The 24,579-nt window shown below is 40.8% G+C and overlaps 1 protein-coding gene across 7 annotated transcripts in view; it reads left to right on the forward strand.

The window, feature by feature from the left end:
* The window catches only part of MYO9A (myosin IXA), a 452,172-nt gene that overhangs the window by 326,550 nt on the left and 101,043 nt on the right, over nucleotides 1-24,579 (forward strand). For all 7 annotated transcript variants that reach the window (XM_077828555.1, XM_077828556.1, XM_077828554.1 and 4 more), the window contains one exon: nucleotides 21,891-22,012. In XM_077828555.1, the coding sequence (XP_077684681.1) occupies nucleotides 21,891-22,012 (122 nt within the window). The remainder of the gene's footprint in view (nucleotides 1-21,890; nucleotides 22,013-24,579) is intronic.

Here is a 24,579-nt window from a genome sequence, read left to right on the forward strand (position 1 = left end):
ACAGTGATGCTGTTGTCACATAAGCTAATTCATGCAGCAATTATTTTGTTGGCTTTGAACAGAAATATATAATTTATAAACAAAAAACACAATTGTCATTGAAGTTTAGTGGCTATTTGAGCTCACAGGTGTGATGTGATATGGATTCTGGAAGAGCCAATATTTTCCACTCTTACAGAATGCTGCTGCACCAGATATCAATGTACAAAATAACATTTGTGTGGGCTTTGAAATATATTGTTTAATTGCATTTCCGTCTATATATAGGATAAACAGCTCGGAGATTCCACTGCAAGCATCTCTTTAGTCTAATGAGCATTCAGGCTGTAACATTTTTAACTAATAATAGAGGGGGCCAGCCCATAGTATGAGTTTAAATTGTGTGTGAGGGAGAAGAGTCTCTATTATTATTCTCATCTATTATTTTTGTTAAAGTTTAGGAGATCTATATTTCAGCGTTGTTCTGGGTCAGTCCTAGAAAATAACCTTTGCTTTAATTTAAAACCCTTGCAACCCTGTAATAGTTTATTTACATGGCCAACTATGTAGCCACATCTCTCCTGTTTATGGGTCTGAGAAAAAGCCCGTTGTAGTCAGTGGGAGTCTTTCAGTTGACTTCAGTAGGCTTTGGATCAGCTCCTAAATACTGTCAAATCCTGTTAATTGAAACAACTGTTATAAATTGCATTGAGCTGCTGTCCTTTGAATGGTCACTAAAATAGTAACCTCTGATGTGAAGGAAATCTAGCTGAGTGCTTTTGTTTCTCAGTCAGCTGCCAACATTCAGTAACTGTTTTGAAAGTCTATCTAATTAGGTGCATACATGGTATTTGTCACCCACAGGAGAAAACTGCTGGCTGATTTACTCCCACTTGAAAAATTATATACAACCAAGTGGTTTCTGTAAAATTCTTTACACTAATTCTAATGACTTTCACTTGGTGCTTCTCTCTGTTCCAAGAGTGATTTAATGACAGAAGAATGGTTACTTCAGATGTTTCAGAGAGGGCCTTAAAATGGGAATTCCCTACTTTTTCACATAGGACTGCCTGTTTCCATAGACAGATTTAATGGGGACCCCACAGCCCCAAAATGAGAAACTATTAGCATGCTGTTCTGGGCTTAATTTGTTTTCACTTTTCTTAGAATGCAAAACCATGATCTTCCCTATTAGTTCTCCTAGAGACAAGCCTGTAGGCCACAGCCTTGGAGCTGAAAACGCCTGCCATTGAATGATGTGATGAACAACTCCAAGCCAATTTAGTGATGAGAGAAACAGAACTGCTCTCAAGAGCTAAGCATTTTTCTTGCCAAAGAGAGAGAGGTGGCTAGTGATAAAGTGGGTGAGTTAAAGGAAGCCAGTCAGTTTATAACTAGAATGGAACATAAAAGAAATATGCATGAAGGCTGTTTATCAGAAAGTGCTCATTACCAGATGGTATAATTAACAAACTGATTTATAAAACCTGTTTGTAGATTGTATGTATTTATACCGTGTATGTGTATGTCTACGTGTATATTTTGCAGGTGGAGGTTGTAAAAAAAATAGAAATTAAATGGTCATGTATATAAATATGTTTTCTACTTACTCACTTAAAATAAACAACAAATAGTTGATGACCTCATAAATGAAAGTATTGGCTTCTTCAGCTCTGGCACTCTCCTCTGGAGTGGTTTCAAGAACTTAAGGCATGTGTATCATCTGTGGCCCATAAACGTACAGGATAAAGCCAGCAATTGCAAGGATAGACATTGACCACATTTGTGCAGGAGTAAGAGCTCTGTGATGTTTTTTCCATTTTTGGAATTCATCATATTAAGAGAATTTTCTTAATTGCACAATTGTGGAAGGATGTTAGGAGGATTCCATTTCATTGGCTAACTCAAAATGCCTATCTAAGGATATTTGACAAAAGCATTCCATAATGTTAACGGTCTGTGATGCTGGCAAGCCAGGTGCCAGCTCATGCCAAGGGCCCCCATGTCTCAACTGAACGCTGACAAATGCGTAGCTGGAATTAGTCTGTTTCATCTGTGTATTAGTGTTGTTAAACTAAGTATTAGAACTCTAAAAATGTACTTCATGTTTAGACTTTTGAAAGCTTGTAAGTTGCTACATACATTAATCTCCCTTGTAAGATCTGTATCCCATATTATAAGTTAATATTTAAGTGTTTGCATTATGAGTCCCTAAGACTATGTAAATCACCAGACGAGAGAAGTATTAACAAGTGTGAAATATAGAAGATATGCATAAGTGAGGGATCCTCAGCCGCTTAGCCTGGGTTAGCCCTAAAGGTCATATATTGCTTGCTATTATAGAAGCTTCTATTAGCTTTTGAAACTTAAGACTGTAACTCATTTGTTTGTGTATGTTTATCTGCTTTAACCTTCAAAATAACTCTTATTTCCTTTTCCTAGTTAACAAATCCTTAGATAGTTTATTATAAGATTGGCTATAAGCGTTGTCTTTGGTGTAAGATTTAAGTGCAGTTGACCTTGTGTAAGTTATTGGTCCTGTGGGACTGGGAGTTACCTAAATATCGTTGTAATTTTTGGTACAAAGACCATGTATCACAAAGGCAAGCTTATCTGGATGGGGAGATAGATCAGAGTACTCATGGGGGACTGTCTGTGACTCCATGGTGGCAGGTGGTTCCATAGCACAGTGTTGTGTATCTCCTTTCTCCCAGTGTCAGGCACAACTTTTTCTTGCTGCTTTTGGTGAGATGTCTTTTATTATTCCTGACAGATTGAAGACACTCTCTCTTGTGCTTCCTTCTGTTTGGGAAATAGGGGTGGTAATTAGTCTGTCTCATCTCTCCTCTGTCACATTGACTACATATTTCAGAGTAGCAGCCGTGTTCGTCCGTATTCGCAAAAAAGATTTGTTAGTCTCTAAGGTGCCACAAGTACTCCTTTTCTATTGACTACATAGTCACCTTCTTTGGGTTTAGACTGCTTCGTGCCACCCAATGTCCACCAATAGTCTGTGATCTCTGATTCTGTCTTTTGTCAGAATCTGATAATTGCACATTTTGCTGTGGTGAGGTATCTGCTAGTGTGGTTATTCTGTCCTGGGTTCTATAACACTCTCTCTTGTTGCTCCTTTTGTAGCATCTTGGGCATTTTATGTTTTTATTTTTTTGGTGTTAAGCAGGGTTGTTTGCTCCATTGGTCCAGAGATGGGAGGAGTTGAGCCTGGAGAGCAATTGTATATACTGTATATTGGAGAGGATCCTAACTTCATTTGGATTCAATTTTTATCCTTCGGTGTTTTGAGGTGAAGGGAGTGTTTGCTGAAGATGGCACCAGAAGTTGAATATTCTTTGGTATATGATGATCAGAAGAACAGTGTTCATTTTGCTGGGATTTTTGATCAAGTTCATATTGAGGGGCTATTTGTACATTTTTGGCTGGCTGATTGAATTTGAAGGCTTGGCAGTAAGCTGCTATCCAAGCCTCAGGAAACATAATCTGTGTCTAACTTCAAAAAGAGAAACAATTTATATATTTTGGTTTATGGAGCCTAAGTTTTCATTTGTGGCTATTTATAGCTTTATAGGTATTTAAGTTGGTTTTAAGCACTTGGGTTTTTAAATTTTTAAATCCCAAAGCAGGAAAAGCTGGGGAAATAGGCTACAGGATGGAAAGAGAATTAAAGGAGATTTATTTCAGAGTAACAGCCTTGTTAGTCTGTATTCGCAAAAAGAAAAGGAGTACTTGTGGCACCTTAGAGACTAACCAATTTATTTGAGCATAAGCTTTCGTGAGCTACAGCTCACTGCATCCAATGAAGTGAGCTATAGCTCACGAAAGCTTATGCTCAAATAAATTGGTTAGTCTCTAAGGTGCCACAAGTACTCCTTTTCTTAAAGGAGATTTATTTACTAGTCCCTTCCGTTGTGAATGATAGAACTGGAAAGGACCTCAAGAGGTCATCTACTCCAGTCCCCTGCACTCATGGCAGGACTAAGTATTATCTAGACCATTCCTAACAAGTGTTCAGAGATTTTTAAGAGCAGGCTAGACAATGATGGAGATTCCACAACCTCCCTAGGCAATTTATTCCCGTGCTTAACCACCCTGACAGTTAAAGTTTTTTCTAGTGTCCAAGCTAAACCTCCCTTGTTGCAATTTAAGCCCATTGCTTCTTGTCCTATTCTTAGAGGTTAAGAAAAACAATTTTTCTTCCTCCTCCTTGTAACCACCTTTTTTGCAGACTTGAAAACTGTTATCATGTCCCCTCTGTCTTCTTTTTTCCAGACTAAACAAGCCCAGTTTTTTCCATCTTCCCTCGTAGGTCATGTTTTCTAGACCTTTAATCATTTTTGTTGCTCTTCTCTGGACTTCCTCCAATTTGTCCACATCCTTCCTAAAATATGGCACCCAGAACTGGACACAATACTCCAGTTGAGGCCGAATCAAAGCGGAGTAGAGAGGAAGAATTATTTCTCGTGTCTTGCTTACAACACTCCTGCTAGTACATCCAAGAATGATGTTCGCTTTTTTTGCAACAGTGTTACACTGTTGACTCAGATTTAGCTTGTGATCCACTATGACTCCCAGATCCCTTTCTGCAGTACTCCTTCCTAGGCAGTCGTTTCCCATTTTGTATGTGTACAACTGATTGGTTCTTCCTAAGTGGAGTACTTTGCATCTGTCCTTATTGAATTTCATCCTATTTACTTCAGACCATTTCTCCAGTTTGTCCAGATCAAATGCTGTCTGAGAGTAAAGCAGAGGTGTCACGGCAGGGAGGGGAAGAGGGTCCTACTCTTTGGAAGTTACTGTTGAATTTTCAGGAAAGAAAGAGATATCTGAAGGGATCTGGCTTCTGTGTTCTGAAGCAATAAATGATCTTCACCAAACACAGATACTGCAGCTAACATTTTAGGACTTGTCTACACATGAGTTATTCTTTGGAGGTGGATTAAACTAATCAAGTAGAAGTGATTCTGGAGTAAAACTGTCTACACGTGGTGTTTTTCCAGAATAGCGGTTTCACCCTTAAATTGCACCCTTAATATTATCTGGAATAACTTTCATGTGTAGACAAGCCCTTAGTGCTACAAGTGTGAGATGAGAAACTCTGCCATGTAAACTGTGATGACTTATGCAGGGAAGGATGTGAATAACTGACTGATTTTTTTACTCTACCTTTTGATCTATTCAAGCAGCTCTGGAATAATATATATTTTATATTCCGTGTTTGTAGAAAACAAAGCATGCTCTACTTTGAAAATCATTCTATACAAAGATTTTTTTTATTTCACTGTATTTTCACTGTCTTTTTATGTGCTTTTACAAAGTTAAAATATACAATACAAAAGTAAATGTCTCCATATATTACATAATGGACTGCTCACACCATCGTGCACTTGCCCATAATAATCAGTAAACTATAGCTCTGCATTATAACCACCCGCTCACCCCTAACTGGGTATGGGGAGGAGGAGAAGGAAGATCATTCTTGCAGCATGCCTGAGAAGCTAGCATGCCTCAGAGTTTAGGATTCTTCAGGGAGAATGCTCTGCCAGCAGCCTCCTCCTCTTTAAGCCTGGGGGCTCTAACTGGTTGCTCCTACATCTGTATTACCTAAAGGCGAATTTTCAAATGACAATGAAGCCCCAAGCCATACCAATCTGTATAGATTAATAACAGCACCAGAAAGTCTAAAACTAAAGTGTTGTTTCAAAGAAAGCTGAAAAATACCCTATTTAGAGAGAACATAGGAGTTGTCGTACTGTATCACCATCTAGTCCAGTATCCTGTCTCTCTTAGGGTTCTCAATCAGCTTTAGATGCCAGTTTAAGGCCTTGGTCCAAATCTTCAAAGCAATTAATGGCTCATGCCCCAGGTAATATTAAAGATTGAATGTCACTCTGTAAATTGTTGAGATAGTTTCAGTTCACAAACCTTTAGAGAAAGTGCATTAGAACAAAGTTTCTTAGGCAAGGGGCACTGGCTGCAAAATGAACTTCCAGAGGAGATTAGGTGAGTCCAGCAGTCTTCAGGAAATGCTGAAAAACTTTCCTCTTTGAAAAAGCCTTTTCACCATAGCAAGGATGACATTCAGAACATTGACTCCATCTTCTACTCACCCTCCTCCACCTGCCCAAACACCATCCCCAACAAATAAAAGCTGTAACAAGCTAACCAACCAAAACAAAGTATCTCAACCGGTATTTTACCCTGAAAAGGGAGAAGAGCCAGAGAATCAGTGAAGTCCTCTCTTACTATTGATTTTACATGGAAGACACTCAGGCTAGGTTGATGGAAGAATTCTTAACTCTTCATTCATTTTTTATTTGCAGTCCATTTTTAATTGACACACAGTCAAGAACTGAGTTTTATATCTCATTCAAAAGGCTGTAGTGGATTTTAAAAAAATATGTAGTGATATGTTCCACTCATCTGAGATTAGAAAAGTGACCAGATTAAAGCACAATCAAACAGATAAGCACAGTCAGACAGATAAAACTATCTGGACCCTGCACTCTGTAAAGTAGTTTTAACACTTCACCTTCTGCCCCAAATGCACACATGTGCTTGTGTACACCAAGTTTGTTTTCCAGCATCAGACCACTTCCTCAGAGGAGTTGTTGGTTTCGTGTTTTTTGCTAATCCAGAATATATGTTCCCTTAATTATTCTGTGGATTAGGGAATACTTCTATCTGTGTTTAAAAAACTAAATCAAAGTCTAACTACTAATACGTAGATAGAACTGATCCCGCTGTTCCATCAAGGTAGTGGAGTTGATTTCTTCAAGTTATGAATCATAACAATTACAGATAGAAAAGACCTATTAGGTTACATCCACTGTGATGGGTCTTCTGTCACTTCTCACTTCCCTGCCAGGAAGACTTTTTTTATATATATATATATTCCCTGCCAGGAAGACTTTTTTTTTTTTATATATATATATATTCAGCCTATGTTTTCTAAAATGCACCTGATACTTCTCATTATATCTGCTCCTACCACCTGAAAATATTTGTCTTCTCCTAGGTGTTTGCACTCTGCAATCACTTACAGACAGTTATTATTTTTCTTTAGTAGACATTTGGCCAAGATATTTTTCTTTATTGTAGTTCTTTTAATTTTGACTTGGAAGTAAAACGACTAGAAATTTTTACCCCAGATTCTGCATAACATTTTTGGGTAAAATGATTCTTTCCTCAGTGAAATTCACTGAACATATGAAAACACTCCATTGTTTAAAGTGAATGAATGTTAGTTTTGTTGTTTTGTTTTTAGTCAGGCTTGCTTTTAAATCCTTCTGTACCATGATGGAATCATTTCCACCTAAAGTTCCCTGCAGAGATGGTCCAGTCCCGTCTTCCCCCCCCAAAAAAAGTCTCATGTTCAAAACCATACAAAATCAAAACCCACATTTTCAAACTTATATGGGTGCTCAGTGTAGTCACACAGATCCCTGGTGTGTGCGTGCCTACCTATGTGGGTCCTGCAACCCCAGCTGGCAGCCATGATAGATTTGCATGCCTAAATCAGCATTGCACACTTAGATGCACACATGTCAAAATTTGGTGCAAATATTACAGGGCTTTCAATTATTTGTTAAGGCCTTACACCTGTATTCCTGCAGCACAACATTCAGATAAATCTGGTGATTTGAGAGTTTGGCTTGATCAGAGCTTTTAAGGCTGCCGCTTGTCAGGCAGGCAAAACCCAGTCAAGGTCCTGTCCTCCTTAATGCTATAAATCAACCCATGCTCCCCTGCTTAGGCCATATCTTTCTCCAACTACTGAATTAAATCAAGATTTTTTTCCCCCCACTTAGTAGTGAGAGCGAGGCACTAACCCACTCCCTTGTAAATGCTGGATGAGTGAGTGAACTGGGAGGCATTGATCTCATGGCTGCTTTGTGGGTTATCTGGGGAATGGTCAGTAGTTTCTGTCACTGCATGGTTATAGTAAAATAGCAGATACCCTAGCAATATTGAGCGCTAGACTCTGAAAAAGCTGATTGGGCTATTTTGACTCTGCACTGAGCTCTCTTTGCCCAATTCCAAACTTGGGTGCTGAGTGCAGAGCCAAAGCACACCTGTTCTTCAGCAGACCTGCAGTGCAGGACCTTCTGTGTCTCACATTGTGGGCCAGGTCAGGTTTCTGTCAAATTTAAAAACAAAACGTGGAAAAAGCATCAGGAATCCAAAAACCAGAATCCAACACCAGTAATTTTTGCAGGTATAATAATGTGAATTAGGGGTATGATTCTGTATGACAGTTTTATTCTGGAAAAAAGCCTTAGTATGGATGTAGTTATACCAGCTTTAAAAAGCCCTTATGTTGGTATAAGCTGCATCTCCTCTAGGGGAATTTTCTGGTGCAGCTATACTGGCCTAAGGGAGGGACTCCTCTTTTCAAGCAGGCTAGTGTTAGCGAGCTGACATTTCAATAGGTGTGCAGTGTAGTTGTGTCCAAGGATATTATAGAGAGAAAGTGGGTGGGGTAATGTGTTTTATTCAATTGGTGAGAGTGACAAGCTTTCAGGTTACACAGAGCTGAAGAAGAGCTCTGTGAAGCTCAAAAGCTTGTCTCTCTCACCAACAGAAGTTGGTCCAATAAAAGAGATTTCTTCATCCACCTTGTTTATAGGTAGTTAATTGGCATTACCTTTTCCATTGAAGTGAATGGGGGCATAATATGTCTATTAAAGATATCTTTTATCTGTTAAGGCAGAGGGTGCTGCATTCCAGAGGATTCCTTTACATCTATAAATGCTGAAATATGTTTTTCTGTATGCAGCATTTAATTAAAAGTATGAATTTTAAAGGATTTAATTAAACCTGGATAAATACCTCTGTGGACGCTTATACTTAGGTTTTAAGAATGAGTTTTGGGTTTTTTTCAGTTTACCTTAAATCTTTTCCCAATCAACTTAAGCTTGATCTTATTTGAATTCTTCAGAAATAATTTTCTAGTATAAAAGATCTCTGGAGATCTTAATCCGGCCAATCCTGGGTATGTGGGTTTCTGTTGTCCTCTGCAGACATCAGGCAGGAGACACTATGTGGTCTAGAAATTATTTTTGGGTACAGCACATACAATGAAGGCAGAAAAATAAACTCTGCCGTACCTGAGCCAAGTAACTGAAAATTAGACGGAACAAACCAACCCAGATAATATTGTCTACAAGAAAGGGGAAAAGGTAGACAATGAAAAATAACCTAAAGTCTCTAATATAACGATTACTGTATAATATAAAGGTTGTTTTTATACCAGTGATTCTCAGACAGTGATCCAAGAAATACTTGTTGGTCACATGGTTGTGGCTCCTGCTTGGTTCTGTTTCTAAAGACATCCAATCACTAGGAAAAGCAGCTAGAAAAAAGGAGAGGGAGCTTTTTCCAGTATGAGGGTCCGCTATTAAAGAAACAAGAGTCACCCTCATGAACCGAACCACCAGTGGAACTGGGGCTGCCAGCAAAAGAGGGGACGGGGCTGCCAGCAAAAGAGGGGACGGGGCTGCCAATAGGTCTGGAGCAACCTGCTGAGGAGGAATGTCCAGGAGATAAGGAAACAATCAACTGGAGAAAAAATGTCTAGAGTGAGAGGAGAGCTATTTGGTAGGATAGTGGGAGTAGATGAGAAATGGACCAGGAGGTAGAAAGTCCAAGACACTGTGTGTGTGGGAGAGAGATTAATAAAACAGATGAGAATGGGAGATTACATGAAGAGAAAATCACAAATGGGATTATTTTCCTCAAGAAATGCAAATCACTGATTGCATAGAGCACTGTTAAAAATTACAGAAACGTGCTTCTAATAACATATCTTCATGTAAACAATAGCTGTAGTTGCCACAAGATCACTGGGTGATCATGAGTGGGAGAGAAGGTGATCTGCATGGTTGTAGATGGGAGGAGAGGTGATCTGTGAGACATTGGGCTCAGTGTTCTGTTTGGTCACCACAGCGGAAGTTGGGCACTTGGTTGCAGGTCCCGAATCTTGCAGACAGCCAGTCACTCATTTAGCTGCTGGAGTAATTTTAGAGGAACTTGAACTTTGCTCTATGCTATATCCCAGATGCAGTGACTACCAAGGAGCCATTCAATAGGTAAGGCTCACCAGAGTGCAGTGCATACTGCCCACACCCCTTCCTCCATCTTGCCCCCATTCTGCGAGGTGATGAAAATGAAGGGGCGATGAGGTAGGTCTGGCTTTATGGGGAAGTCCCAGCTGGCTGTTAAAGCCAGCAATTCAAATCCTTTGCACAACCTGAGTTGCTCAAAAGGGCTGTAGCAAGCTAATGAGCTGCAATATTTCTCTGAAGAATGTATTTCACACTATGAAAAAGTTTGAGTAAATTTGATCTATACTGTTACCCGAAATTGGGCCAGCTACTAAGCTTAGGGAGGACTAATGACCCACCAGAGTTAGGCAGAAAGCAGCACATTTATTACACTGAAAGCTAAGCTCCAAAGAAGAAAAGGGAGTGTGTGGGGGGGCGGGTCTCACTCACATCCACATACTCACGCTCCCAGGACAGGCACAGCACTGGCGATGTCAGGATCCTTCTGGGTAAGTGTCCCACAGCACAGCAATGGATGGTGTAATGAAGGTCAGTCTTCCCAAGGCACAATGGAGTGCAACACAGAGGACCACTGGCCAGGTGGTCCGGGCGAAGGGCCTTCACGGGGGGTACAAGCTTATTAGTGCACTCTTGAGCACATGGCCACTTCCCCTTTTAAAGACCTGCTCCTCATGGCCTGCGACTAGAGATGACTTGGCCGCATCTGGTTGGTCACACTCCACCGCAGGCGGTGTCCATGCATTGGATGTGTGATCACTGCCTAATTAGAGTCCCAGACACCTTGTCTACCTTGGAGCTCTTCTGAAGCAACCCATTCATCCCACAAGCATTCCAGGAGGGAGGGGGAGGGGAAAAGCCATTTCCCAGGTATTCAAAGAGGGAGAGGAGACAAAAGGAGGGGGGGTGGTAGCAGACCTTTTGAGCATAGAGGTTATACATAGCATAGTCATACAGATCACTGCTGCTCCTACAACATATACCATTGACAAAAACAAACAATATCCCCTGCCCCCGGGAAATAATCATCAATCTCTTGAATCTTTTCATTCAGTTATGAAGCAGTCTGAGATAGTGGATTTTTAACTTGCCTGACTATGCTGCTTTGTGATTTTTCTTCTGCAATCATGTATTTGCTGCAGGGTCAGGGTCCAAAAGGATGACTCAGGGTTTGTTGGAAATTTATCGAAGTAGCTGCTCTGGAATAGTTATTTCAGTATAAGACCACACATATGGACACTTTTATTCTGGAATAAAATGGTCCATATAGGAAGTTATTCTGGAATAAATTTTTTAAATATGAAAGCTGAAATTCTTGCCTAACCACTTGTCTCCAAGAATAATAATTCCATAATAACTCTTTTAGTACATTTTCAAGTGTAGACAAACCCTTGTGCACAGAGCAGTACTATATACTCTGCATTTACTTGCTGTTTATCAATTTAAGTTTGACTTTGAGGGACATATTTTGAAGACAGAGCACAGTGGGGGCCATCTGCCAGCATACACAACCTGCATCCACCAACTTTTCACAGATAGATTGGATAATCACATTTTGTTGGTGAAAGTATGGGCATTCCTGTTACATCCACATTTAAAGAATTTGACCCTTAAAGTTTTTAACATTTGGGTTTTTAATTGCATTTTGATTTTTCAAGTACAAAAATGTATTAATAAAATTAAGCTGAAAAATTGAAATACCTGGCCAACTATCAGATCAGCAGCTTTTTTTGACCCGAAACAGTGTTGCTGATCCCAACCATTCAGAAATCATGAGTCAACACCCCACCCCCATCAAGAGATTTGATTAAAAATCGGGAAATTTAAAAATAAATAAGTTTTGGATTCTTTTAATTTGCCTTTATATTTGGGTTTCTGAGCACTGAGGGTCGAGTTGGTTCATGCTTTGGGCTTTTCTCGGCAACCATGAAAACTAAAAAAAATAAAATTAAGTATCAAAGCTGGGATACTTGCCTCCAAGAGCTGGGACTCTTGGATACCATGCCATTAAGTCATGTGTTTGTCAACACATGGAAACATGACAATTCATGTGTTGTATGAGACACTCCCTCTTATAATGCACATATGATGTAGCTGGAAATGTACAAGAACGTTCCATGGGTGAAACAAGGCTCTTCAGACACACTAATATACAGTGTGAATGGGACTGGTGGTATTGTCATTTGCAGCCCACGTAAAGACTCTAAGCAAAGTACAGTACCTGCTGTGAGTGCATAATGCCTGGTTTTCAAATAATACTGCCCTTTATTTAAAAGAAAAATGAGTGTAATAGTTAATGAATAACTTGGAAAATTTCAGGTTCAAAATTAAGCAGTCTTAGTCGGCTAACTGGAGACTTAATTGTGCACTCATAGAATCATAGAAGATTAGGGTTGGAAGAGACCTCAGGAGGTCATCTAGTCCAACCCCCTGCTCAAAGCAGGACCAACCCCAACTAAATCATCCCAGCCAGGGCTCTGTCAAGCCGGGCCTTAAAAAACTCTTAAAGATGGAGATTCCACCACCTCCCTAGGTAACCCATTCCAGTGCTTCACGACTCTCCTAGTGAAATCGTTTTTCCTAATATCCAATCTAGACCTCCCCCACTGCAACTTGAGATCATTGCTTCTTGTTCTGTCATCTGCCACCTCTGAGAACAGCTGAGCTCCATCCTCTTTGGAACCCCCCTTCAGCTAGCTGAAAGCAGCTATCAAATCCCCCCTCACTCTTCTCTTCTGCAGACTAAATAATCCCAGTTCCCTCTCCTCTACTTGGATATTATTTTTACCATGCTGGTAGTGCCTAGAAGCCTGAACTGAGATCAGTACATACACCAGTATTGCCAACTCTCACGATTTTATCAGGAATCTACTGATTTTGGGGGTGGTTTTTTTTTAGCAAATCTGCTAGCTCATGAATTTTCCCTTATTCAAAATGCCCCATGCTTCCTTACAGTCTATCTGCACATGGAAGTGAGGCTGTCCTTAAATAAAGTTGGCTGCCACTTCCCACTATTTTCAGTGAGATTGAAGTCATGTCCAACAGCAAAATGGCTGCCATGCTATGATCCATGGGACTGGACAGAACACAGACACTGTGAGGAACAGCAGAGACTCTGTAACAGGGGAATGGAGAGAGTGAGGGGTAGCAGGTGGCAGATTTAGAAGTTGCAAGAGAATGGGGTCCAAATGGATGGGAAGGAGGGGGCCCAGAGCAGCTGGAGGAAGGGGAGATGTGTGGGGGGGGGTGCTCCCCAATTTTGGGCACAGAAGAGATGTAGGGGGGAGACAGGGAAATGTTTCTTGCAAAAGGCTAATCCAACCCCACAATGTTTTTATTGTGACATTATCACTTATATGAATGATTGACATGAGTTTAAAGTTCTTTAATATCTGTATCTGTAACTCATCAACCCTAAACAGTAATATAAACTCTGTATGCAAGTGTGAATCATAATGCAGTAATTAGGTCAGTGGTTCTCAAATGATTGACCGTCCAGGCCTCCTTTTATCAAAGGAAATAAAATAGGAGGGCAGAGAGTTGAGGCAGGTTAGGAAATGGATGGCAGTTGCCATGTCTTAGGGTTGAGGAGAGGATAAGTGGGGTCTCCTCCCGATCAGCTAAGAGAGATGTTCATTTTATGTATTGGAGGTTGACTTTTCAGGTTCACTAGCAGAGGAATAGAGGGGAGTGAAAAAGTCAGAAGAGAGACAAAATAACAATTCAATGGGGAGAGTTAAATTGTATGCTATTTGGGGCCAGTCTCATGATATGGGGAGTCTCACTCATGATTTTTGATCTCTTGCGGTTGGCAATACTGCATACACATAGTAAAAGACAAAGAACTACTTATATAAATAACAAATGGTAGGAAAAGGAAGAATTATCATCCACAATTCTATGGATGGGAAACTGAGGCCCATATAAATGAAATGACTTGACCGTGCTTACACAGGGAGTCTGTGTGGCAGAACTGAGGCTTGAACCAAGATAAGTGGAGTCCCAGTTTAGTATTTTAACCACAAAGCTCATCCTTCCACATCCACTGCAGGTATTACTATGATGAGTGCTCTGCAAAACCTCATAAATAAAATGCGTAAGTAAACTCCCTACTCATCTCGGTCATCCCTCCAGGTCAGCGGGTGAGGCATACTGGAAATGAAGAGCATGAGGCAGCTTGCATTAGTCTTACATGTGCTGTGGATAATGAGGACTTAAGTTGTCAATGCAGGTGTTAAAGGTTCAAGCTTGAAAAACTAAGCTGTTTATTTTAGTTAGTCTGAAACCACTGAATAACCATTCTGATCTGGTCTATGCTTAAATTTAGGTCATCCTAGCTGCCTAGCTTAGGATTGTGAAAAACTTCACACCCTGTGTGACATAATTACATAGACTTAACCCCTACTGTAAACACAGCTAGAATTCATGTCGGCCTAGCTACTGCCTCTCAAGGGGATAGATTTACTACAGGGCTGGAAAAACTCTGTTGCTGTAGTAAGTCTCTACGGTAGAGCAGTGTAGCTTCAGCTGTGCTACTGTAGTACCGGCGGTAGTGTAGACATACCCTCAGTTTCTGAAGAATTTAAACTAGAGGAATTTACTTTCCAATATCAAAAAGAAAATCTGAACAAAGGCTCTTTTCTAGAAGACATTTATGTCTGGGCTGACACTTGATATACCAAGTTTGAGACCTGTGCAAATTTAAATATCTGTATTATAAATTTTGCTCAGGGCCATGCAGAAGCTGTTAAAATTGTCACAATAATAAATAGATGAAGTAGGTAAAAAACCATAAGGGGATTAATGGGAATAGTCAGCTGACCATGGCAGCGCAAGGACTGTTATAAAGCTGTTAGCTCATCTGAGTTTTCATTGCTGCTTCATTCAATATTACAAAGATCAAGAAAAATTATCTACTTTCTCAATATTTTTTTCTCCCCTTCTCTATACACAGCTAAAAACATTTAAAGAGAAGGTGGAAATGTAATGAATACTTTCCATATTATTAAGCCTCAGAGTAACTTCACTTCTGCAGTAAGGAAGGTTGTTCCAGATGAACATGAAAAACACATTTCAGAGCTGTTGTTCTGCTATCTTGGCTGCCTTCCAAAAAGACTTTGGCAACAATTTCAAACCCTATAGGAGCCAGGACTGCATTTTTGAAAGTGAAGTCATAAATGGCAACTCTTTCTGTTCCCCTCACCAGGCCTCCTCCTCCTCCTGCAGAAATGGACAGCGTGGTAGGTGAAGAGGATCTCTGCTCTTTTATTTGACTTGTGGCCTTATGGTTTTTTAAGTAGTTGTGTTTAAAAGTCCTGTGTTTCTTAACAATCAGTGGGAAAGTAGTACTCAGGGTCTGTATGTTGTAACCTGTATGGAGGTAACTTCATTTTTATTTGAAAGGGATCTGCCCTAAGCGTTGTATTGAATTCATTTTGGCTATGTCTACCCTACAAGTGGTATAGCAGCACAATTGCAGCTCTGTTGCTGTAGTGTGGACAGAAGGGTTTTTTCTGTCACTGTAGTAAATTCACCCCCTTAAGAGGCGGCAGCTAAGTTGACGGAAGAATTTTTCCATTTACCTAGGCTATGTCTATGCTAGGTAACTTTTAGTGACACAGCCGTGCCGCTACAGCCGTGCTGCTAAAAGGTGCGCAGTGTAGCTGCTGTTTATCAGTAGGAGAGAGCACTCTTGCCGACAAAGCGTTGTTCACGCTAGCTCTTGTCATCGACAAAACTTTTGTCTTTCGGGGGCGGGGGGGTGTCATTTCTGAATGACAAAAGTTTTGGCTTTCATTTGCAAGTGTAGACAAAGCCCTAGTGGTGTCTATACTGGGGCCTGGGTTGTCTTAACTACATCTCTCAGGGCACACCCTGAGCAACATAGCTTAATCGACCTATGTTTTAGTAGAAGACCACACCTTTGACTCTTTAACACACACACTTGTGATATAACCTTGTTAGGTCTAGATCCGTGGCCTGGCTTAACAGAGGTTTCTGAACTTGATTATGTACTTTATATCCTTTTGGGTTCATAGAATCATAGAATATCAGGGTTGGAAGGGACCTCAGGAGGTCATCTAGTCCAACCCCCTGCTCAAAGCAGGACCAATCCCCAATTAAATCATCCTAGCCAGGGCTTTGTCAAGCCTGACCTTAAAAACTTCTAAGGAAGGAGGTTCTACCACCTCCCCAGGTAACGCATTCCAGTGTTTCACCACCCTCCTAGTGAAAAAGTTTTTCCTAATATCCAACCTAAACCTCCCCCACTGCAACTTGAGACCATTACTCCTTGTCCTGTCCTCTTCTACCACTGAGAATAGTCTAGAACCATCCTCTTTGGAACCACCTCTCAGGTAGTTGAAAGCAGCTATCAAATCCCCCCTCATTCTTCTCTTCTGCAGACTAAACAATCCCAGTTCCCTCAGCCTCTCCTCATAAGTCATGTGTTCCAGACCCCTAATCATTTTTGTTGCCCTTCGCTGGACTGTCTCCAATTTCTCCACATCCTTCTTGTAGTGTGGGGCCCCAAACTGGACACAGTACTCCAAATGAGGCCTCACCAATGTCGAATAGAGGGGAACGATCACGTTCCTCGATCTGCTGGCTATGCCCCTACTTATACATCCCAAAATGCCATTGGCCTTCTTGGCAACAAGGGCACGCTGTTGACTCATATCCAGCTTCTCGTCCACTGTCACCCCTAGGTCCTTTTCCGCAGAACTGCTGCCTAGCCATTCGGTCCCTAGTCTGTAGCGGTGCATTGGATTCTTCCGTCCTAAGTGCAGGACCCTGCACTTATCCTTGTTGAACCTCATCAGATTTCTTTTGGCCCAATCCTCCAATTTGTCTAGGTCCCTCTGTATCCTATCCCTACCTGCCACCGTATCTACCACTCCTCCTAGTTTAGTATCATCCGCAAATTTGCTGAGAGTGCAATCCACACCATCCTCCAGATCATTTATGAAGATATTGAACAAAACCGGCCTCAGGACCGACCCTTGGGGCACTCCACTTGATACCAGCTGCCATCTAGACATGGAGCCATTGAGCCCGACAATCTAGCCAACTTTCTACCCACCTTATAGTGCATTCATCCAGCCCATACTTCTTTAACTTGCTGACAAAAATACTGTGGGAGACCGTGTCAAAAGCTTTGCTAAAGTCAAGAAACAATACATCCACTGCTTTCCCTTCATCCACAGAACCAGTAATCTCATCATAGAAGGCGATTAGATTAGTCAGGCATGACCTTCCCTTGGTGAATCCATGCTGACTGTTCCTGATCACTTTCCTCTCGTGTAAGTGCTTCAGGATTGATTCCTTGAGGACCTGCGCCATGATTTTTCCGGGGACTGAGGTGAGGCTGACTGGCCTGTAGCTCCCAGGATCCTCCTCCTTCCCTTTTTTAAAGATGGGCACTAGATTAGCCTTTTTCCAGTCGTCCGGGACTTCCCCCGATCGCCATGAGTTTTCAAAGATAATGGCCAATGGCTCTGCAATCACAGCTGCCAACTCCTTTAGCACCCTCGGATGCAACGCATCCGGCCCCATGGACTTGTGCACGTCCAGCTTTTCTAAATAGTCCCTAACCACTTCTTTCTCCACAGAGGGCTGGCCACCAAGGAAAACACATTTTAATAGTTAATAGCTAGGGGAGGGGCAAGGAAGGAGATGGGAACATTGTCCCCTGCACATAGAATTGGAAACCAGAAACCACCTGACTTCTAATCTTTATTCTTAAAATGACTTTGATTTTGGGTAAATCAGTCTTTCTGCTTCAGTTTCCCTTCTTATAAAATAGAGAGTGTACTTATTCAAATTGCACAGACATTGTGAGAACTAATTAATTAATGTTTGCAAAGTAGTTTGGAGATGGGAAGTGCTGAATAAGTGCTTATTTTTTATTAGGATTAAACACGTGGCTAGGCATGCAGTCATTTTCACTGAGATCTATTTCATGGTTATGTAACGTGCGCCACTCACACACAGTCATAGCTAAAAAGCCTCTTCTTTTATAATTAAATGCTACTGCAGCAGTAGTTCCTAATATTTGAGCTCCGAGTATAGTAGAGAGAAATAACCCTGAATGAATTAAATTGTCTGAGGGAAAGCCATATGTGCTGCTTCTGATTAAGTTGCTGTCAGAAGCAGGCAGTTGATGGATGATGCCCATTCTTGCTAATGTTTCATGCACAGACATACAAGAAGAACTTGTACTTACTGAAGAAATGTGTGTCCCCTCAAGGTTGGCAGGATTTTTTCTGCCTTACTGTCCTGCAGGATTCACTGACTTACTAGTGCAAATGTAAAAACCAAAAGATTTGTCTATAGTTTAGCAGCAATTTGTATTTGTTTTCCGACTTCTCTGCTATAATGTGATTCCATTGCTCATTGTATAGAGATCTTCAAATACTAAAATTCTTTCATTCTAATGCAACATTTTTCAGGGATTTTTTCTTTATTATATGTTTTGTACATTAAACGTTATCCTTCAGACTTTATTCCCATTGCTTAGGTGATCTGGTTTAGTTACATTGCAGTTATTATTGTATCAACAATGCACAGCTAGAGTTGGGTGGGAATATTCTGATGGAACTTCTGTGGAAAATGCAGATTCATCAAAAGCAAAACATTTGGCATAACTGTTGATTTCAGTGAATTTGCATTTAGGAAAAGAGAAAGCATTTTTGGAATAAAATATTTTGATTTTACTTTTGAAATTACTTTTTTGTTACAAAATGTCTTTTATTTCATATTATAAAACACATTGAAAAAAATGAAATGTCAAAATGGAACATTTAAATCTTTCGTTCATTCTTGGAATTTTGAAATGCATGTTTTTTTGTTCCACTCTGGAATGAAAACAAAAATTGTCATGGAATTTCCCACAAAATGGAAAATCCAGTTCCCACCCAGTTCTTGGTACAGCATTGTTAATAGGAAACCAGATATCCGTTCATGTGAGAGCTGAGTTGCCCAGTGATTGACTGAAAGTTGTGGGGAAGTCTGCCAGTTCTCGCTATTTGCTCAGGGAACCTCCATTTTTAAACCAAAACAATATATAAAGAGACTTAATCTTATGAGCTTCTATTGAATACAAAACAAAACAACCTCATGCCTGAATGCTCTTAGAATCATAGAATATCAGGATTGGAAGGGACCTCAGGAGATCATCTAGTCCAACCCCCTGCTCAAAGCAGGACCAATCCCCAATTTTTGCCCCAGATCCCTGAATGGTCCCCTCAAGGATTGAACTCACAACCCCCTTGCGATGTCATCGTTAAAAACTATTGAGAAATGTCCCAAAGCACTTGACAGAATCTCTTGCACACCTCACACTCGTTCATTCTCACATACACAGACTCTCTTATATAAAGTAATCATCCCTGTCAATTCTGTATCAAGAGCTATTGACAGACCACAGATGTTTTTTAAGAGTGGTGTACTCTTAAGAAACAGGACTAGAGGTTAAGTTTCCTGATCTCAAGTACGTTCATGCGTATTACTCTTCAGCAAATCATACTACAGCCTTTGGACTTCGCAGAGTGGCTTCCAGTAAAAATGCTCATATGCATTGTTTGCTGGACAGAAATGAAATGGCTGGACATTGCCTCTCAGGTAGATTAATATTGTGGAGTGCCCTTCCCCTGCTTACGAGGGGCTTTAGTTAGTGGAAAAAACTATAAAGTTATTCTTTTTTTAAATATGTACAGATCATGCTTAAGAAAATGTTTAAAGAACTCATTTAGCTTGTATACTTAAGTTAAAAATGTTGCTAACAATATGAAAAACACAGTAATAGTGGATTGGGAACCTGTAAAATACATATTACGTGCTACTTAGGGAGCTTTGTAGTAATTGTTCCTTCATCTAACCCGGGGTGGGCAAACTACGGCTTGGGGGCCGCATCCAGCCCTTCAAATGTTTAAATCTGGCCCTCAAGCTCCTGCCGGGGAGTGGGGTCCGGGGCTTGCCCCGCTCCACGTGTGCCGTGGCTCCGCGCAGCTCGTAGAAGCAGCAGCATGTCCCCCCTCGGGCTCCTATGTATAGGGGCAGCCAGGGGGCTCTGCACGCTGCCCCCCTCAGCTTCCATTGGCCAGCACTCCTGACCCCGTCCAGTGCCCCAACTCCCTGCCCCATCCCTGAACCCCTCGGTCCCACTCTCCTACACCCCCAGCCAGAGCCCTCACTCCCACCCACATCAGACCCCTCCTACATCCTGAACTCCTCATTTGTGGCCCCACCCCAGAGCCCGCACCCCCAGCCGGGGCCCTCATGCACACCAACCCCCAATTTCATGAGCATTCATGGCTTGCCATACAATTTCCATACCCAGATGTGGCCCTCAGGCCAAAAAGTTTGCCCACCCCGATCTAACCCAATCAACAAAAGTCACACTGCTTTACAGAAATATAGTAGAAACTTGGCTGGGTTCCAGTCTACTGTTTAAATACATGCTGCTTTATACACAACACTGTATAGTTTAAAAAATATGTCTACTATGGAGACAAAACTCAAAAGTGTTTACGCATAAGCATATTCTGGAGATTACCCTTTATGAACGGACTACAGTTATTTCCAAATGTGTTATAATTATTTATACAACTAGTGTCTCTAAATGGTTTTAAACCTTTCTATATTTTATTTTAAGAGAAGACATCTTATTTTCAAAAGATGGAGGGTCAGATCTTCGTTGATGTCCATCAGTTGAGGATCTGGCCCATAAAAGACAGTCTTTAGTCCCAAAAGGAAGTTAGGGGGCAGATCCTCAGCTGGAATAAATCAGATATATAAAGATATAAATAAAATTACAAATAGTGACTGGTTATCAAAACAAAGCAGTAAAGTATTGTCCAAGGCACAGATTAGCTACCAAGATTGTGCTATAGTGTCTCAAATGAAATCAAAGGTGTTGGATGTTGTTTCTTATTTGTGTTACTTTTCAATCCTAAAGACAATATTTCCTAGCTGCTGGGGCCCAGTGAAACAGTAAGGTTTTTATTGTTTTCTTCTATAAATAAATAAATTTAGATAAAAGCAACCCACATCTAATCCATATTTTCTACTGGATGTGTGTTCTGTGACTTTGTTTTAGGATTGCATCGTGGGTCTGAGTGTGGACAGTAAACTATTGCATGATTTTCATGGCAGCATTGCAAACTTACCACATAATTTTGGGGCAACCAGGCAGAACTGAGAAAACATGGAAGAGTGATGGGTGTATCGTATTATACATATTTTTATGCACAGTAGGTACAGTGTTGGATACTGTAAACACACAGTATAGAGGAGAGAAAATAGGGAGAAGAATTGTTTCTCTCAGGAAAAAATGACAAATAGAATCTTTCTAAAAGTGTCTTGGTTCCATTAAAATAATTTTAAGGATCGATGTGGTTGAATATGTAAGATGCTTTAGTTTTCTCTGATATTTAAATAAAGAACTGTTTTACTCTCATTCTTCTGCAAACCAAAAAATAATGACATGGCCTCATCCCAAGAACTAGCTCCATCATGTTATAAATGTTTATATTAATTTCCAACAAAACCATTGGTACTTCTCTTTTTTCAGCTTTTGCTCTTGGCTTTGAAGTACATCCCTTGGCATTACCTACAAGTTCTCCCATGGAGCACCTGTGAAAGACATGGCATGTTCAGGGTCCTTAACTTCCTCCACATCTTCATTTTGAGGGACATCCTTTTGCTTCATTACCATCTGAACTAACTGTTCTCTGTTCTTTTGAAAAGGAGAACTTCTGAGTTTTGTAAGCTCAGAACCCAACTTTATTTTAATCAGTTTCTCTGTTCTTATTGCCTTTGATTTTTCCCCAGGAGGAGTACAGAGCAGAAGGCATCAGCTGGCACAACATAGACTATATAGATAACTCTGGCTGTATAAATCTTATCAGCAAGAAACCAACAGGACTGCTCCACCTGCTGGATGAGGAAAGCAAGTGAGTATGAACCATCTGATGAAGTGAGCTGTAGCTCACGAAAGCTTATGCTCAAATAAATTTGTTAGTTTCTAAGGTGCCACAAGTACTCCTTTTCTTTTTGAACCATTTCTGAAAGTCACAATGACTGCGGTCATGTGTTCACCAAACTCCAAAGGCTCACACTGCCTTACCCAAATTATGTGTGCACCAGGCAAAAGGAGAAAACAGTCTGCAAGGCTACTGTTGGTGGAAGCTACAAGCTTCTGAGCTACACAGAGCTTTTCCTCAGGTTGCCATGGAGGAAAGTTAAATGAGAGAGAGAAAGAGAGAGAGAGATCTCCTTACCTCATCTAGTATTGTTAAAGGGAAATGTTGGAAATTCTTTTCTTCAGTATTTGCTTAGAGTGCAGTCTCACAGTTGTTTATGCTGAAGTCTTCTCTTTCTTGGTAATGTTTGCCAGAAAGATACCTAACGCACTAATCACTATTTCTACTTATTTATGATTTCAGTGCCCTCTTAATTGTTTTTTAGTCTAAGTGCTTGCATCTAACAGGGCAATGCAAACAGTGGAGAATTTTTTTAAAAAAAAATTAAACTATGAACTAAAAATGTTACTTATATCAAGAGTCTCCCCATCATAGGGAAGAACAGCTAAGGTTACCTTTACTTTGCTTCTGTTCTTTCTGCCAGGTCTGTGTCTCAGGGCATGTCTACACAGTTACACATAGGAAAGTTAAGGTGAATTTATGGAATATTAGTTAAAGTGCATTAACTGCCTGTGTGGATGTGCTCATTCAGAAGTAAAGTGGCCTTAGTTTGCTTCTAAAGTTAATTAAGCTATGTCTACATTGAAACAGCTACAGCAGCACAGCTTCAGTGTTCTCTCATCACTGTAGTTAATCCATTTCCCCCAGAGGCAGTAGCTAGGTCAACAGATGAATTGCTCCATCGACCTAGTGCAGTCTACATGGGTGTTAGGTTGGCTTAACTGCGTTGCATAGGGGTGTAGATTTTTCACACTCCTGAGCGACGATAGTTGGGTCAACTTAACTTTTTAGAGCAGATCTGGCCTTAGTTTGCTACAGACTAAGGTCCCTTACTTTTGAATGAGAGCATCCAGACAGGGATGTAATGTGTTTGCATTAGTGCTCAGTAAATGCATACTCTTAGGCTAGGTCTGTACTTAAACCACTACAGTGGCACACCTGCAGAACTTCAGTGTAGACATTCGCTACAGCGACAGGAGGGGTTCTCCCATCACTCTCGTTAATCCGCCTCCCCAGGAGGCAATATCTAGAAGAATTCTTCTATCGACTTAACGCTGTCTATGCTGGTGGTTAGGCTGGCTTAGTGATATCTTTCAGATTTGTCCACACCCCTGAGAGACGTAGGTATGCCAATGTAACTTTTCAGTGTCGACCAGCCATTAGTTAATTCGGCTCAACTTCCCAGGTAGACAAGCTCTCAGATTTGTGGGAATTTTGGCCTAAATCCTCTAAATGTAACTTTCTAGGCTCATGGGCAAGAAGTCTCTAGTAGGATTCACTGACAAAGTCTCTCCTTGATAATTCTGTTGGTAGCGGGTGGGGAGGGTTTATTCCCTTCTCTAGAATAAACCACAAGCCTGCTCTCAAACCTGGTGGCTCACTAGCGACCTACAGTGGGCCCCCCAGTACCAGGGCAGTGCAGCTCCATTGCATGTGTGCTTTCAAGGACCTCCCCCAATCCTCTTTCCCTAGTGACCCTAGGGAGTCCCGCAGTAAAAGTGAATACAGCAGTAGGCTTGTATTAACTTTTCCAATGACTTTCCTCAGAGCCTCAGAGGGTACGAATGGTTTCCCAGCCTGCTCACTGTTTGCAGCCTCTCTCAGAATGGAACCCCAGACCCACAGAGCACCACCAGAGGTCCCAGAAAGTCAGGGAGACAGTACTGCAAAGACAAATGATTCCCTCCATGTAAGAAATGAAAGATCTGCCTGCTGAGGGTTCCACCATACAGAGATATGGAGGAGAGCAGTCCAGGGCAGTATTTTTTGAACCGCAGATTAACTTGAATTTTATTTTTTTAAAAGATACAATTTTAATTAAATGTTTGATAAAGCTTTAAAATATGGACAAAGGCCATTTCAACTGCAAGCAAATAATACACAAAGTTCAAGGGGCAGTGAATTGACATTTTGCTGTGAAAAAGCCATGGCCTTGATTTTTCTATCCATTTATACCAGTGTACATCAAGAGTAACTTCACTGAAATCAGTAACATTGGTGTAGAACTGGTGTGGGGTGAAATCGGGCCTTGTGATTTTATTTACACACCTCTGTGAACTTTTTTAAAAATGCCCTCTTACTGAGACCTGTAAAAAGCTTAAATACTGAAATTATGTATGCAGCTAAAATAGCCCATTTCTAGATGTGTGAATATGCCATATACTCATGTGTTGTGCATTTTGAGTCACAAGGCTGAAGACAAATGTATCTGACCTCTAGATAATGGCAGGTATCTAAAATAATCATGCTACTATGAATATATTACTACAAATAGTTACGTGCATGACTACACTTTTGCAATTGATTCATTCTAGACC

Source organism: Eretmochelys imbricata, chromosome 10 (assembly GCF_965152235.1).
Source record: "Eretmochelys imbricata isolate rEreImb1 chromosome 10, rEreImb1.hap1, whole genome shotgun sequence".
In the NCBI taxonomy this organism is placed as follows: domain Eukaryota; kingdom Metazoa; phylum Chordata; order Testudines; family Cheloniidae; genus Eretmochelys; species Eretmochelys imbricata.